This window comes from Mchenga conophoros, linkage group LG7, assembly GCF_057382185.1.
Source record: "Mchenga conophoros isolate Kocher_MC1m ecotype Shallow Benthic linkage group LG7, M_conophoros_male_GT1.1, whole genome shotgun sequence".
Lineage (NCBI taxonomy): Eukaryota > Metazoa > Chordata > Actinopteri > Cichliformes > Cichlidae > Mchenga > Mchenga conophoros.
The window spans coordinates 50,732,154-50,748,695 of record NC_140532.1 but is presented as its reverse complement, the minus strand read 5'-3'; the positions used below and the strand labels follow the sequence as shown (position 1 = coordinate 50,748,695).

General features: G+C 41.3%; 3 protein-coding genes across 8 annotated transcripts in view; 1 reads left to right on the top strand and 2 right to left on the bottom strand.

Annotated features, from left to right (window-relative positions):
- rapgef1b (Rap guanine nucleotide exchange factor (GEF) 1b) overlaps positions 1-9,627 on the top strand; it is a 45,762-nt gene extending 36,135 nt beyond the window's left edge. For all 6 annotated transcript variants that reach the window (XM_085280004.1, XM_085280006.1, XM_085280005.1 and 3 more), the window contains 13 exons: positions 25-104; positions 321-426; positions 1,108-1,183; positions 1,527-1,615; positions 5,065-5,153; positions 5,249-5,434; positions 7,099-7,183; positions 7,297-7,391; positions 7,549-7,627; positions 7,714-7,815; positions 7,914-8,011; positions 8,091-8,219; positions 8,423-9,627. In XM_085280004.1, the coding sequence (XP_085136130.1) occupies positions 25-104; positions 321-426; positions 1,108-1,183; positions 1,527-1,615; positions 5,065-5,153; positions 5,249-5,434; positions 7,099-7,183; positions 7,297-7,391; positions 7,549-7,627; positions 7,714-7,815; positions 7,914-8,011; positions 8,091-8,219; positions 8,423-8,573 (1,365 nt within the window). In that variant the 3' untranslated portion in view covers positions 8,574-9,627. The remainder of the gene's footprint in view (positions 1-24; positions 105-320; positions 427-1,107; positions 1,184-1,526; positions 1,616-5,064; positions 5,154-5,248; positions 5,435-7,098; positions 7,184-7,296; positions 7,392-7,548; positions 7,628-7,713; positions 7,816-7,913; positions 8,012-8,090; positions 8,220-8,422) is intronic.
- Positions 9,628-9,703: 76 nt separating this feature from the next.
- uck1 (uridine-cytidine kinase 1) lies at positions 9,704-14,037 on the bottom strand. Its single transcript, XM_085280009.1, has 7 exons — positions 13,845-14,037; positions 13,282-13,441; positions 12,590-12,686; positions 12,356-12,498; positions 10,786-10,880; positions 10,631-10,679; positions 9,704-10,518 (listed from the first exon to the last, which is right to left on the bottom strand). Exons 1-7 carry the CDS (start codon positions 13,932-13,934, stop codon positions 10,325-10,327), a joined length of 828 nt encoding a protein of 275 aa, XP_085136135.1. The 5' UTR covers positions 13,935-14,037; the 3' UTR covers positions 9,704-10,324.
- Positions 14,038-14,314: 277 nt separating this feature from the next.
- On the bottom strand, positions 14,315-16,153 carry dnlz (DNL-type zinc finger). Its single transcript, XM_085281260.1, has 3 exons — positions 15,752-16,153; positions 15,522-15,661; positions 14,315-14,544 (listed from the first exon to the last, which is right to left on the bottom strand). The coding sequence occupies exons 1-3, from the start codon at positions 16,061-16,063 to the stop codon at positions 14,391-14,393; spliced, it is 606 nt and encodes a 201-aa protein (XP_085137386.1). The 5' UTR covers positions 16,064-16,153; the 3' UTR covers positions 14,315-14,390.
- Between the last annotated feature and the right edge of the window lie 389 nt (positions 16,154-16,542).

The following is a 16,542-nucleotide window of genomic DNA, read 5'->3' as shown; positions in this document are numbered from 1 at the left end:
TTTTTCTCCCCTTTCCACAAATAGGACACAATCGCGGCTGATGATGTCCTTCAAGACCCCACCCCTCAGATGCCATCCACCAATAACAAAGAGGATAAGGAAAGGTATTGCAGAAAGGATGTTCTTCACATTTGATGAGCTAGTTAGCACAACTGTGAAATATAATGTTTTGCAAAATGATCAGTTGTTTCCACTCTTGCACACAGTGTGAATTTTGAACATGTTTGATGATGGGTGTGTGTGTGTGTGTGTGTGTGTGTGTGTGTGTGTGTGTGTGTGTGTGTGTGTGTGCGCGTGTGTGTGTGTGTGTGGTTTTTCAGAAGGCAAAAGGCAACTGATTCAGCTGGGAGCGATGAAGAAGATGTGGACGAGCTCGCCCTCATAGACCACAAGGAGATCATGAGCAGGATAACACTAAAACAAGAAGTAAGGGGACAACTGTTTGAGGCCTGTGTGCTGTTTTTAGAAATCCACCGACAACAGAAGTGTGCAGCAGCACCAGCATACAAAGCACGCTTCATCCTGTTAGTCCAGCTCAGGGTAAAAGGTCGCCGTGAGTCATTCAGATGTGAAATCAGATCCCGAGAGCAGCCGTGGCTGCCCTCTGGAGTTCAATCTCCAAAACTGCAGATCTAAAAATTGACTGCTCTGCTGCTGCTCCATCCTCCTCCTTTGTCCTGTGTGGTGCAGTGTGAGGGTTAGATACAGAGATACAGATGTGTGAAAATGCTGTTCGCCACTCTGCAAGGTTAGGGCCAGTGTGACAGCAATGCTTTAAAAAAGGAGACGGGGAGCGATCAGAAATGTAAGGCGGAAAGGTGTAAAGCTTTGCTGAGATTTAGAGGTGTCGTGCAAGAAATATTGCAGCAGAGGCGATCTTTGTCACGCACAGATCTAGACTTTTTCTCCGTCATCAGTTAGGGAGCTGGTGCAGGACAGGAGGGGTCGGGGAGGGGGAAGGAAATGTGCGTGCTTCATTTTGGGCTAGACTGCATCACTCCATCCCAAGTCTAACCACTCTTTTCTTCTTCTCCTCCTCCTCCTTTCACTCTCACCCACCTCTCCGTATTTCTCTGCCGCACCTCGCCCGCTACTTAATATTCGCAGAATGACGACGGCCCCGACGTCCGCGCCGGATCAGGGGACATCCTATTAGTCCACGCTACAGAAACAGACCGCAAAGGTACAGTACAGCACACGCAAAGCATCGCAGTCGTTATGTTGTGCAGTGTGTCACTGTGCTTCTGGGTCACTGGCACAGATTTGTTTTGCCAGCTTTGACAGCTGTGCGTTTACATTAGAGTCAAAGACAGATTTATGTGTACTTGTTTAAATTCGACTGCTGTGTTATTATTTTTCCTCTGAACGGTGTTTTAAATAGCTTTCTGTCTCTTTGCGGTTCAGTTTTTTGCAGCGTGTCAGCCCTTCACGTTTGATGTGCTGTCAGCTTTAATTAAGTAACTGAAAACACTGGCTGCACATCGACTGAAACACGCTGCCTTTTTCCCTCTGTTCTTGCCCGACAGATCTCGTTTTGTACTGTGAAGCCTTTCTGACTACATATAGGACTTTTATAACCCCAGAGGACCTCATTAAGAAGCTACACTACAGATATCCTTTTCAAATAACTCTACATGTCACTCTGACCTTTTTTTTTGTTTGGTTGTTGTTGTTGACAGAGTGCTCTTTCTCTCACTTTAATCCTTATTTACCAAGGAGACCCTTGTTCATCCTGCTTGCTCGTTTTAGAGCTTTCACTTAAATTATATTCATACTTTTTTTCCTATATTTTATTTCTTTATTTTTTATTAATTGTTATTATTATTTTTAATGATTAAAAAAACTGAGACATTAGGGGCAGTGTGGGTTCTCTCAGGTTAACTAGTGATTCTAAATTGGCCCTAGGAGTGAATGTGAGTGAGAATGGTTGTCCGTCTCTTTGTGTTGCTCCTGCGACAAATTAGCGACCTGTCCAGCCCTGTGGTACCTCGGACAGGGTCCAGCCCACCTCCTCCAACCCTAAACTAGACAAGTGGAAGAGGATGGATGGATGGATTTTAGACATCACATGGATTGGACTTAATATTTAGCACTCCACTGAAGACTAAACACATTACTTCTGCAGTGTTTCATCATTAACTTTATATGGCCAAACTTATTATTTGGACAAATTAGGAGATGCTTTAATAAATCGTTCTTAATCATGTGTGTTGCAGACTTGTGTCACTGCAAACCTACTCGGGGAAATTTTGATAAGCTGCATTTTGTCCCGATGTCTTAATGACTAGACAGTTAATCAACTGATTGAGCATATCATCAGTGGAATATCTGATAATAAGTTAGTCACAGCTCTATTGTTTTTACTGCAGGAATTAATTAGCAACGCGGTAATGACAGTGATTACTGCCTAATGACGATCATTGTTTATACAAGACACTGAGGCTCACAGAAAGCTAAAGGGAACAGGCAAAAACAGTCTTGTGTCAAACACACATGCCTTTGAATTTTAGAGAAAATGTGTATTTGTTATGCCATTGTGATGTAGTCACATGATGCATGTCTATGTAGACATAAAGCGGTCCCATTACACTGTCTAATCAGTTACTTTTTTTGTTGTGTTTTCTGAGTTCAGACAGGACAAGTCAAAAAAATCATCGCTTACATCTGCAGAACTTAAGCAAAGCTCCAGGTTGAGTTCAAAAAGGTGTTTTTTTTCTAAGCATGGTGGATATGGGGAGGCTTGCTTTGCATTAGCTGGCCTGCCAGAACCTAAAACTCCAGTGGGAGATCATAAGTGTCACAATGGTGGTTATCAGCTTTGTGTGTTAACCCAGGCTTTCTGCTTCAGGCTCCTGTAAAAGGGATGTTTGACGTGTTGTTTGACTCTTTCTCCACAAAATGGATCATAAGACTGTCCTGAAGACTGGAGAGTAATGCTGCAGAAAATTGCACATTTCATGATTTGTTCAACACAAGCGCACAGAGGGGAAATATAAATATGTTAATATATTTATATTACTGCTCTGTGTGCTCTCTGTGCTGCTGTAACTGCTGCACATCAGAGCTCTTAAACTTAAAGGCATAAGCCTTAAAGGCAGATCAATGTGTTCAGCTCTGACTCCGTCTCATAGCCTTATTGACTAAATAGGAATTCTTGATGATACATGCCCAATAAAATCTATGTGGTCAGTTTTCTGATCTGTCTTCTAGAAGCTGCAATTCCAGCAGCATAAGGAAAAAAAATCAACTTTATTTAAATAGAACCTTTGAAAGATCGAAATTATAAAGTGCATCACAAGACAAACAGAGATAAAAGTGAAACGGTGATAGGTGTAAGATACTGGCAGCACAAGGAGATTAAAAGTGAGCAATAAAGAAAATTAAAAATAGAAAACAGGTAAATTAAAAGCAAATATAAAATAATTAAAACATCATTGCTGGGGAAAGATGATACACTTTGGTGTGCACTTTGTACTTTGGTGCAAACCCACAGCACAATATAAGTTAACACAATTATAAGTTAGTGTTTTAGAATTAGCTGAAGAGAAGCTAAAACAGGGGTGAAGTGTTCGCTTTTTGTGTGGTTTTAGTAAAGAAGTCTGGCCACTGCATTTTAGTCCAGCTGTGCTCTGTAAACGTTGTTTCCACAAACAATTGTATAACAAACTGCAATAATCTAACCTAAAGGAGATGAAAGCGTCTATACTTTTGGATAAAATTGATCTGACCTTGCTGGGACTCCTAAGCTGCATAAAACAAGACTTGACAAATTATTCAGGCTCAGGCGGTTGTCAGAAATGATGATGAGGTCTTTACAATATTGGCTCAACTTTAAAGACAAAGAGCAGTTGTCAATAAAACCGTTAAGAGCTCTGCAGGTATTTTGGCCATGTGTTGAGGCTAATGACTCTGCAAAAACGCCCTGCACCATAGTTCAGCATTCAGAGTGGGACACTGATTAATAAAAGCAGAGTGTGGGAGACTGTTCAGCAGATTAGGACCAAACATAACAAGAAATTAAAGATTTTCTGTATTGCAAATGCGATGCATGGTTTCCACTGCTGTAACTTCAAACCTCATGGTTGCATGTATACATATTCCTTGTGTAGACTTACAGGATGCTGTTTGAAATAACAGAGAAAATGTGGCACCCACAGTCAATTTTTAAGCCAAAAAGCCGAACACACAAGTTACCTTGGTGATCTAGACAGGTACCCATTATTCTCACCTCACAGTACAACTCTTAGAGCAGGAATCAAGGAAAACAAGAGAAGCTGAAGTGGAGGTGGGTATCAAAGTGGCTTACAGCTCTGCAGTTACAGAAGTCGAGCTAAAGCAAACAGCACTCTTCATATAAGATTTGCCAGCTGATTGAGTAGAAGGTTCTTTATCCAAATCTTGGCTCAGTGGCCTGTCTGAACTAAGGTGACTCTTGATTTCTTCAATGTACATAACATACCTTTGATGCCGTTTAATAAGCAAATTATTTTGAATTTATTTACTACATAAAGGGAAAAGAATGTGACTGTAAAGGGAAAACCACACCAAAGCTGGAAAACCATCTGCAAACATGACTTCAGTTCTATTTAGGAATCCTTACACAAAATAGTGGGAGCATTATCTATCTGTAAGTATCCCTACAGTACACTGCTGTTGCCATGACAGTTTTTTGTAAAGTGCTCTTCACTCCTGACTTTGTCCTTATACTTAAATATTAAAGAAAGCTGTTGTGTATGTACTCCTGGTTGGGATAGGGCTAGATATGTGGGTGTGTGTGTTTACTCTGCACCGTGATGTTGCAGAGTAATGCAGAAGTGATATAACAAGCAGTGTAACTGATTGAAGTAAATGAGTGAAGAAATGCATTGTTTTTTAAAAGGGAAAGCATGTTATGTATTCATAGTTCACTTATTTTGGGTAAGAACCGTACTGGGACAAGTCCCTGATGAATTGATGATTCATTCATCTGCCACTTCTTGGAAGTATCATGAAGTATCAAGCTTTTTCTTTTTTTAATTCCACATTAAACACTGTTGTCACTGTCCTTAACCACAAAGCACATATACCACGTTCTGCCATAGTCCAGACACCTTCAAGAAACGAGTCAGCAAGAACACGTTCTTTGTGCTGGTTCGTGTGGTAGATGAGCTGTGGTGAGTAGTTATTGTTCCCCGTTGTCCTTCTTTTGTTACCTTTTAACTGCTTTATTGAGCTGACAGATTTCTTTCGTCCCTTCTGTGTCTTCCAGCTTGGTAGAGCTGACCGAGGACATTTTGAAACAGCTCATGGACCTGGTGTTCACACTAGTGTGTAATGGCGAACTCAGTCTCGCCCGTGTGCTCCGCAAGAATATCCTGGATAAGGTGGAGCAAAAGAAGCTGCTGCGTTACACTAACTCACTCAAGCCCCTCGCGGCACGAGGGGTCTCTGCAAGGTACTGTGGGAGTTTCAAGTCAAGTCTTTTTGAGGCGTGCATGGGGATGGGGATGACGGAAAAATGCAGTGCTTCTCTTATAGCTCTGTACCTTTAAGGATAACAAGCAGGGCTGGATTCAGTGCCTGGCAGACTTGCAATCAGAAACCACAAGACTGCAGTCATAGAATCTTAAACCAATTTAATGATTCCCAGATGATATCATGGCTGCAGTTAAACATTTGGGGAGTAAAGCGTTGTGTACTGAGATGTATCTTAATATCAGATTCCATTTTAACTTCATTAAGCAGCTATTTTATCGACACAGGGTGCTGTATTAAAATAATTTCTCTGTACTAATTAATAATCAGTCGACCAGTTTGAGGTAATATAAGAAATAGCTTAGTAATTGTGATGAAAGTGAAGATGATCAGACAGTCCAGGTAAATGAATTCTAATGAGCAGTGGAAGGTTGAAGCACTGACAGTTTGGCACAGGATAGGTGGACAGTGACAGCGCTAACAGGAGTGAAGCCAGGCGGGGACGATCAAGGACACAAATAAAAATCGGAAAGCGGTGCACAGTTTTTCTGTGGTTTCTGGATTAAACAACGTGTCCCTCAAGTGGTGTGAAAGATTGTGCAATGGCTTGTTTTCTCTCATTTGGTAGCTGTATCAAAAGGGTTACCCAATCAGCAGCTATGTGTGCACTATGTATCAATCCGCTATATTAAAAAGGCCGAGTTAGTGGCTCAGCTGTGTGCCACAACAGTGCACCACAGTTTCCATTTAAATTGTTTTGTAAAGTGTTTTGGAATGAATTGAATCATAGCCTGTATATAAATGATGGACATAGCCACAGTGAGGTCACCCATTGATTCTGGACTCTGCAGTAACACTGAGGCAAAGTTGAACCCAGGAACCCTGCAACAGTCTTCAGTTCAGTTTTATTTTATTCATACAGCACCTGAAGGCACTTTATATTGTAAGGTACAGACCCTACAATAATACGGGGAAAGTCACAACAATCAGGTGACCCCCTATGAGCAAGTACTTGGTGACAATAGGAAGGAAAAACTCCCTTTAAACAGGAAGAAACCTCCAGCAGAAACAGACTCAGGTTCAGGGAGGGCTGCCATTACGCCACTCATCCACACGACGTATAGCAGCACCCACTACATCCATCTTTTATGCTAGAACTACAGTTTTGGCGGTTCTGCTTTGTGTGTGTTGTATATTTGCCACCCTGTCACCTGTCAATCATTGGTATCCTGCGATCTAATTGGCAGCCATTTCAACTATCCCCCTTGAAGTTGAGGAAAGTTTCATTTGGTACCCACCCACTACACATGACACGTAGTGTTTTTTGCCTGTGGACATGTGAATGTCATTGACTTTCTTTTGTCTCTGCTAGTCACTTCCTGTGGGGATGTGCCTTGACATATAGCAATTGCCATAAATGCAGTTTCTTCCAGTTAAAAGGGAGTTTTTCCTTCCCGCTGTCACCAAGAGTTTGGTCAAAGTGGTTGTCTGATTGTTGGGTCTTTACCTTACAGCATAAAGCACCTCGAGATGACTGTTGTTGTGTTTGTAAGGCTTTTTTGCTCTTCGGGACAGATGGGAAAGTAGGAGGTTGTGTCGCTTCAGTTTCAGACTCCATCTAATGATTTGTGTGTTTTTCATCAGGCCTGGAACTCTTCACGACTTTCGCAGTCACGAGATCGCCGATCAGCTCACACTTCTCGACGCTGAACTTTTTTATAAAATTGAGGTACGGTGCCTTCGTTGCTGCGTTAAATCTTTCACCGATCTGCCGATCATTTGTGCTTTGACACATAATCAATCCCAACTTTGTGCTCTGCTCTCCTCTGTGTTTTCCTTCAGATTCCTGAAGTTCTACTTTGGGCCAAGGAGCAGAATGAGGAGAAGAGTCCGAACCTGACTCAGTTCACAGAGCACTTTAACAACATGAGCTATTGGTATGACAAAAAAAAACTAAACACAAACCTCATCAGACACTGTAACGCTTAACTCAACATCTCCTCCCCTATAATTAAATTCTGTGGCTTTCGTCTCATACCATCTCGCCTCAATGAACGCCGACACCCCACCGTGTCTCTCTCTGTCTCCTTGCAGGGTTCGCTCTTTGATAATTCAGCAAGAGAAAGCTCAAGACAGAGAAAAGCTGCTTCTCAAGTTCATTAAGATAATGAAGGTTGGTTTAAGTCTTACAAACCGTACAAATCACCAGCAGTTTCCCTGTTTAACAGCATTTAACAGTCATATTTATTTTTATTACAGCACTTAAGAAAGTTGAATAACTTCAACTCCTACTTGGCAATACTGTCTGCTTTGGACTCGGCCCCCATCAGGAGGTTGGAGTGGCAGAAGCAGACCTCAGAGGTGAGACGATTGCGAATTTAGGAAGAGAAATTTAAAATCTCCTCGGGTATCACAGCTGTTATTTAATTTAATAAACATCCCCACATCTTCTCCCTCAGGGATTGGAGGAGTATTGCACGCTGATCGACAGCTCCTCCTCCTTCAGGGCATACAGAGCTGCACTGGCTGAAGTGGAGCCCCCGTGCATCCCGTACTTGTGAGTAAATGCGCATGACTCATCGAGATGGGCGTCTACCCACGACTGGTTCATTTATTCCTTCCACTCTTCTCCACAGGGGTCTCATCCTCCAGGACCTGACCTTCGTCCACCTGGGGAACCCTGACCTGATCGACGGGAAGGTCAATTTCTCCAAACGCTGGCAGCAGTTCAACATTCTGGACAGTATGCGGCGCTTCCAACAAGTGTAGGTCCATCGGAATAAGTATGATTTAATAAGAAGCCACTGAACACATCAATCAATAAATGTCATCATCGTTTGCCACTGGAAGGAACGCTAATGTGTTCCTGCTTTGTTCTCCATTAAATTTTAATGTCATAAAACATGGCTGTCATCTTCACACAGACTGCTTTGCTTTCTCAGTAATGAATTACCTCTCCTCATCTCAGGCATTATGAGCTGAAGCGCAACGAAGACATCGTCTCGTTCTTCAACGACTTCAGCGATCACCTGGCCGAGGAGGCCCTCTGGGAGCTGTCGCTGAAGATAAAACCCAGAAACATCTCGAGACGCAAGACGGACCGCGAGGAGAAGACCTAGGGCCCGCGGAGGGGAGGAGGGCCTCCAACACTGACCTCCAACTGTGCTTCATGACACTAACTCCACTTTACTACAGACTGAAAGAGAGACGAACGGAAGCTACCCGCAGAGGCTGATGGGAGACTCATTGTGGGTGGGGGGAGGGGGTTGAGAACAAACTACAGACAACTGAAGCGTCATCGAGGTTTACAAAGAGCTCTACTGCTCGGGGAGATTATAATTGGGATTATTGGAGACATTCTGTGGCTGCGGCGAGACAACAGGTAGACCGGTGCCAAGGAGGGGAAGAATCACAGGGAGACACTACGGAAATGACCAGTCTGCTCCCTGGGCTTTCTGTTTTAGAGTGGAGCTGCTGCGCGAGTGTGTGAGCTGAATGGTCCATTACTCTCAAGCCGCTCCTTCCTCTTCCTCATGTATGTGCCATCTATTGGTTTTCTTCAGCCCTCTCCCTACTCGAGTTCCCCTCAAACGGCAGCCTGACACAAACTGTGACATCTACGGGCGGGCCGCAGACCCCCGAGGGCTCGCTGTGGGCACGAGGCTGGGAGGTGGGAGATTTGGACTTAGAGGAGAGGATGGCCATGATAGACTGGAAACCTGTTTTGCAACATTTTTGTGTAAGAATCATGTATGGTTATGAAATGTATTATATACAGTGCTCCTTTTGTTCTTAAAAAGGATGTTTATGCTTATGAGAAGAGCTCCGCTTCTCCCAAGTGCCATACACGTGCACTTGAAAGAAAAAAAAAAAGATAAGCAAAGCAAAAACACAAGAAGATAAATAACTAAAGATGCTGTGATCTGTGTACATCATTCTGAATCATCGAGTGCCGTGTTCAAGTGTAGAGAAACCATCAGGCAATCACAGTCACGTCCCGGTCATGTTAGTGTGTGAAAGACTGTGTGACTGAAGTCCTCTGTGACTTGTGTGTGTGTGTCATTCCAAAAATGTGCTGTAGTAAAATCATTTTTTTTTATTCCTTTTTGGGGATAAAACCAACACTTCACACTGTGCTCTCAAACTCCAATAAAGCAAACGGCTCTTTCTATACACACTGTGTTGGTCACAAGATCCACCACCCCCATTCCACCCCACCCTCCTTTTCTCAAATCGACTGACACTTGAATAAAGTTTAACAGTTTCCGTTTATTGTCGTACACAAATAACGAGTGGAAGTAAACAAATTAAGGCATAGATCCATTATTAAATAATTAAGGATGTGCTCGATATGAAACTAGGTGCAACACATCTGGCTCTGACTTGATTTAAAAGAGAAACGTACAAGACATCTGCATTATCATTTCAATATATTAATCTGAAAGCAATAAAGAAGCATGACTCAGTTTAACAGTAGGGTCACTCCAAGTGCAAAAGCATGACTATAGGTCAGCATCTACTGTACAGAAACACTTCCTACCCTCAATTATAAGACCTCCAGTCTCAGACACAGGTCACATGACTGGACTTAACACTGAAAGAAAAAAAACAAAAGACAAATTAAAGCATCATGGAAGACTGCTTGTTTAAAAACAAAAAACATATTCAAGAGTCTGTTAATGCACCAATAACTGCAGTTAAATGGGAAAGACGTTGCAGCACTAAATCCCTGCAACATGTGATTATGGGTAATATTTTAAAATAATGCAGAGCGTGTCCAACACACTTCACATTTAGAAAAAAAAAAATTTAAATACAATCTGTAGCAGCGATTAAAGCTCAAAGCCAATCGATTCAAATCTATACAGTCTCAGTGAGGCCGACTGCTGGGCTCCAGGAGGACCCTCTTTCCTGGGGCGTTAGCGGATCCGTTCTGTAGGTCACCTTGCTCAGACAGGACCCGTTTAAGAGCACGTGCTTGGCCGTTCACGGATCCACGCTGCCATTTGCAGATTTCGCCGTTTAAAATATCTTGGATGTGCTGCACAATGAGGTTAATGGCCACTGATGGAAATCAGAAAAAAACGAGTTGGGGGTTTTTCTGTTTTTTTTTTGACTCTACAGAGAGCAAGAAAATGCTGAAATGTATTTATTTTCTTAAGGAAAAAGCACTCACCCATATTGTCGACTCCTCTTGGAATGATGACATCTGCATACTTCTTAGTCTGGGAAGAACAAAATGTCTTTAGAAACAAATGTAATGTGTGTCTGCTTAACAGAATAAGATGCTGAACAAATAAGCGCATAATCGGGGCTGACCACCACACTTACAGGCAAACAAAACTCTTCAAAAGCTGGCTTCACAAATGTTGTATACTGACTGAGAATCTGCTCGAGATCTCTCCCTCTGCTCATGTCTCGCAGAACTACAGGAGGAGAAAAAAAAAAGAAAAAAGTAGGATATGAAGTAATATCAACTGTAAAAATGTGATGCAGCATATAAAGATTAGACCAAAAACTGAATCCCAAAGACAAGTGATGATGCCATCAAGAACAACTGGACTTTCCCATATTTGTGTTCTCTTCATTTCACTGTCTGTAATATCTATTAATATTACTATGGTACAAAATTTGTGAGTCATCCTCAGTTTCTTTATATTTTGCTAGAAAAAAAATAGGAAATGGGTACAGTAATTGATTCAAACTTGCATGGAAATACCCGTATATAAAGAAAAATTGAGTTCTAGTGATTTGGAATATTAGTTCTGATGAACACAGGTCTCGCTCTTGTCATTTCTGTAAGTAGCCTGCAGGAATAGTGCTCCAGGCTTCTTTGGGTCTTGGCTGCCTTTTGTTCTGCTCTCTGTCAGGAGGATCCCACAATGCTTCAGTAATGTCCAGATCAGGACACTGGGGAGGCCAATCCATGACCTATAATGTTCCATTGTATGATTGTTTTTTAATCCATCTGTGTTTTTGCTGCATTAATAGTTTGTTTGAGATCATCGTCATGATAAAAACTCAAGCTGCTTTATATCACACATTTTCCAGATGGTTCTGTATGTTCAATCAACTTCTGACTGCAACTTTCTGTGTTCATAATTCCTAATTTTGACAAGATCCCCAAAGCCACTGGTCGAAATGCAGCCTTAAACCATGACAGAGCCTCCGCTGTGATGGGCAGATGACTAAACGCTCTCCTGACCTCCTCTGTATATAGACAGCCATCTAAACCTAAAATTTAGAAATTCAGATTCATCACGCCTTAAGACCTGTTGCCACTGATTTACAGTGTAGTTTTTCTGTTATTTGGTATACCTCAGCCTTTTTCTTCCCGTTTCCCCTCCTTAACAACGGCTTCTTGACAGCCACCCTTCCACTGAGACCATTTCTGATGAAGCTTCAGTGACAGATCTATTGAAGGGCCAGATCCTGTGTCAGGCTTTTGTTGGATCTTTTCACCCCATTTCTTTAGGACATGACTTTCAAATACTGTTCACTGCACCACAGCAAGATATGCCAGCTTTTCAGCTAATTGATTCTGATGTAAGGGTTGAATGCTCAGCCAAATACACATTTGGGCCTGACCTGGCCAGTCAGCCAACAAAATGAGCCCCCTTAGTTCTGCTGGCAAGTTTTCTATTTTTGGCCTCTGATGATAAAGCTTTTTATGGATTAGATCATCGTATTGTTACCAAACCACAATAATCCCAAAAAATAGCACAGTTTGACATCTTAAACTTAGAAATTAATAGAAAATCAACAAAGACTGGTAAATGAAAGTTATTTTGTTCATGTTATTTTGAAAGTTTTGAAATCTTAAGAAACATTAAAAAAAAAAATTTTTTAATAACATAAATTTTTGGTTTGGTTTTCACATGTGTAAGGGAGTCACCGATACCTCTGCGAGACAGTCTGACGTCTGAATCTGTGTCCACAAACAGCTTCATGTGAAACATGTCGCGCACTTTCTGTGGGTAGAAAACGAGGATCCCCTCAAAGAGGACTACATCTGCTGGGTAAACTGTGATCCTCTCTTCCTGCCTATAAACACAATAAATGAGGTGAGGACAGAGGACTTTATTTTTTTATAAAGAATATCAGGGCTTAGAACCACAAAGAGCTTCCTTCCTACCTGGAATGGGTGACAAAGTCATATGTTGGCACTTCGACTACCCTCCCCTCCACGATATCCTTCAACGTTTGGTACATTAACTCATTATCAAATGCCTCTGAAAGACATTAAACCGAAACACTGAAGGACTAGCCTTATGTGTCTAATTCACTGTATAAAACAGCAAAAACATGATTAAATCAATAAATATGTGAAGTACATAATACGAGGCATGTAAGGAGCATAATTTCACAGAGCCCATGTTCAGCATTACCCACTAAACCCACACGTGTTAACACAAGTGTACTTAACTAAAGCACTGCTTCAAGCCCATATATTGTCACCTGCTCAGAAATAGCAATCCCAAACTCTAAATAAAATCTAAGCATTGCAATTCATCATGTCAGACTTTGAATTTTCTGTTTCTGTGGTTTTTTGCTCCTGATTGTTTTTTACTTTTTTTTTTTCCTCCACAGGACTTTTATATTTACTACAGATGTTAGATCATCCAGTAACAATATCTGGATGTATTTTATAATTAACAACACCCTTAAAACAGCATAACAAAATATATATGCATGCTATTTTACAATACAGGTAGGTTTTTAACTCTCCTATACCTCTATTAGAGTGATCTTACAAATACACCGACTGGGTCTGTCGTGATCAGATTTGGCAGAGGGGAAAAAATCCTACTTGTAGCATGAGCCTACCTGGGTGATCGAAGTTGTACTGGCCTTTGATCGCTTTGGCTTTTTGATCTGGAGTCAGGACCCTGTAGAAGCAGTCCTGGCTTATAATTGCCACCTTCCTCTGGCGGTGGTCCACCTTGTTCTGACCCAGGAGCTCCATGATCTTTGCACAGACGGTCGACTGTAAATAAATAAATAAAAATCGACTTTTGTTGTCGGTAATGCCTTTGATTGTATTAAAGCACAATATTAAATTCTGTTTTAGTTGATGTCCAGAGCAACAGTCTGAAGTGAAACGTTGTATCAGTGACCTCGGTATTTATTAGCTGACTCCAGGTCTATAAAGAACTGACAGTTTCATTACAGCGGCTAGTTAGCTGGACAAGTCTTGGGCCACCAGGTCACAAATATAGTATAAAATGAACACAGCAGACATGTAATTATGACCAACATACGTATTTCCCGGGTAAGTGAGTGTGACATTTGTTTTTGTCAGGTTGATAAACGCTAATATTGGCGCCAATAGCATGTACGCAAAGCTAGCCGGGATGCTAAATCACATACAAGCCCTAAACATGACGGACCTTGCCGCTGGCCGTTCCTCCGCTGACACCGATCAGGAAAGGCCGATGGCGGGGCCTGTCCGCCTCGTCCTGGGCTCCTGCAGTGTCCATTGCAGTCAATTCTATAGACTGCAAAATATAGCTAGCTTAGCTGAGAACTACTTGTCATATATGTTTACACGTTTACTGTACGCGACAATGCGAGATGTCGCGAGATTAGTCGTTCCCAACGGAACGCCCACAGGGTCATTTGGAGCGCAATAATGTTTTTTTTTTAAATAAATAACAACAACAACAAAAATAATAATAACTTCGATGTTTTCCTATACACACATTACATACAGTTCGAGATAGTTATTTTATTATTTAATTAAAAACTATTCTTGCTTCAACTACAGTTAGTTGTTGGATTTATACTTCCAGCACCTTCTTTTGAAAGCTTATCATGTACACTAAAATGATCAAAATGCACGATGAAAAAATCAAAGAAATTTCAAAAAATGCGATTTTATTAATAAATTAAATATAGCAATTTTACAGTATAAACATTACAGTACAAGCAGAGCGTTATCGTTTTTCTGGATCACTGCTAGACTCCTCTGTGTCTTCAGCACACTGTGGCTTGTCTTCTGTGGACTGATCCATCACTATCTCCAGAGCAGCACCTCCTTCAACCCTCTTCACTGTCTCTCCTTTGGCAGCGAGGATTTCCTCAATGTTTCTGAAGCAAAAGACCAACACTGAAAATTATACTGAAATATACTGCAGCAGCAGTCGTTGGCTGAAACAGAGATATCAATTACCTGCTGCGATTCAGACACGTCGCAGATAATATTTTATGATGTTGCTGTTATGTTAAACAACACGTAAGAGTCGGTATTAAAAGTAAAAAAATAAATAAATAAATCAGACATTACTAATTACTGACTAATAAACTCACCAGGTTAATCTAATAGTTTTACAATTATATTGGTGTTTATACATACCACTAAAGTAATATAAGGCAATACAGTCATGCAGTTAATGCTGATTCATGGTGCTTTTTCAGGCAGACAAATGATTGTCAGGTACTGGCTCTATATACAGTAACTCCAAGGAATAGTAGATACTAGTAGATGGATGCTTCTCAAGTGGTTCCTACAGCGGACGGATCCACATTGATTTGGCACAGATTTTGTGCTGGATGCCCTTCCCTCCACCAACAGAGCCACTCTGAGGCTCTGTTTGTCTGTCTTCCAGTATCTTATACATGTAAGGCAAAATATTTAACCACTACACAACAGAGCCACTCCAGGGAGAAAACTAAATCTTTTCGACTGATTTGTTTTTAATTATTATTTTACACTCACTTTGTATGGAATCTTATATATATTTGTCTGTACCAAAAAAAATCTTTACTGCACACAAGAAAATAACTTAATATTAAAAACGTTAAAATTACCCTACAGAGACTTTGTACTGTACACTGTTGGGCAAAAAACATCAAGAATTTCATTCATGTTTAAGGCTAAGTTAAATCATCCCCTCCTTCTTGCAGCAGAGAAGACTGCTTCAAAATTATTCTGGGATGCTTAGCATTGTTTTATTATTAGATCAGACGCTCTAATCACATGAACCGCAAATACTGCCAGATTAAAGGACCCAATACACCCTCGGGATGTTGTTTTGAATCAGTGAGGAGTCCACGGCACTACCAACCTTTTCCCTTCCAAGTCGGTGAACCATTTGAGGTTATCGGCTATGATGTGGCGATTCTTGCATCCTGAACACGTGACTATGACGACACCTTTGTGGTAAGCCAGCTTAGAGATCTTCTGCATGGATCTGGTGGAGCAAACCTGCGAACAGGACACAGTCTGCGTGTCATATACATGACTTTAAAAGAAAAAGTAAACAAAAACTACCTCAACACAGTGTGCGTGCGCTACCTTGCACGTGTAAACGAGGTGATAGTGTGTTGACTGAATCTGTCCCAATGCCTCACTGCTGACATTCCGTGAAATTGAGAGTCCTCGGTAACTACCGAAACGAGGTGTGCACCTGTAAGCGGGTGACAGAAGACGAAAACCTATGTTGTCCTGTGAAGAGAGCAGCCCTGTCCCGGCTGTGGTTGGACAGTGAGCCACAGCACAGAGTCTGCGCAAAACTGAACGGTTACGGTGAGACCAAAGAGAGCGGCTGACCGCTCGCGCAGTGCTCGAAGAATAACTGAGTGTCAGACACTTCTGTAAAAACAACATTTTCACGGCTGTATTCAAACGGTAAAAGTCCCTTTTCAGTCGCAGATGAAATTGCTAATGACTTATCAACGTGGATGTTGTCGCACTCTGATGACATCACGCACCTACATTTTCAAAATAAAATGAATAAAATGATTTCTTTTTCCTACAAAGGCCAGCATATTTCTAAATGAAAGCCGTAACGTGAAATTCTTTTGGAGACATCTCAGTTATGTTTGAGATGTGTTTAGTGTGTTTCTTTGTTTTTTATTTACAATAATAAGCTGACAACAATGTTCACAACCTGGTCATCTACAGTTATTTTTGTGTAACTATTATGCTAATTCAGTTCAAGTTAACTCAGTTTTATTATTTATCAACAAATCACAACAGCGAGGCCCTTTTTACGTTAAGGACCGTGGGAAGGAAAAACTTCTCTTTAACAGGAAGAAACGTGTCTATTTTATTGTCTTTCCATAAACCCCATTACGGATAACTCC

Excerpts from the sequence above, each read along its gene's own strand:
- uck1 (XM_085280009.1), bottom strand. The coding sequence starts at position 13,934 with ATGGACACTGCAGGAGCCCAGGACGAGGCGGACAGGCCCCGCCATCGG. Across the intron at positions 12,499-12,589 it reads GACTTTGTCACCCATTCCAG|GCAGGAAGAGAGGATCACAG; the intron begins GTAGGAAGGAAG and ends TTGTGTTTATAG. Across the intron at positions 10,680-10,785 it reads TTGAAGAGTTTTGTTTGCCT|ACTAAGAAGTATGCAGATGT; the intron begins GTAAGTGTGGTG and ends TGTTCTTCCCAG.
- dnlz (XM_085281260.1), bottom strand. The coding sequence starts at position 16,063 with ATGTTGTTTTTACAGAAGTGTCTGACACTCAGTTATTCTTCGAGCACT. Across the intron at positions 15,662-15,751 it reads ACCTCGTTTACACGTGCAAG|GTTTGCTCCACCAGATCCAT; the intron begins GTAGCGCACGCA and ends TCCTGTTCGCAG. Across the intron at positions 14,545-15,521 it reads ACCGACTTGGAAGGGAAAAG|AAACATTGAGGAAATCCTCG; the intron begins GTTGGTAGTGCC and ends CTTTTGCTTCAG.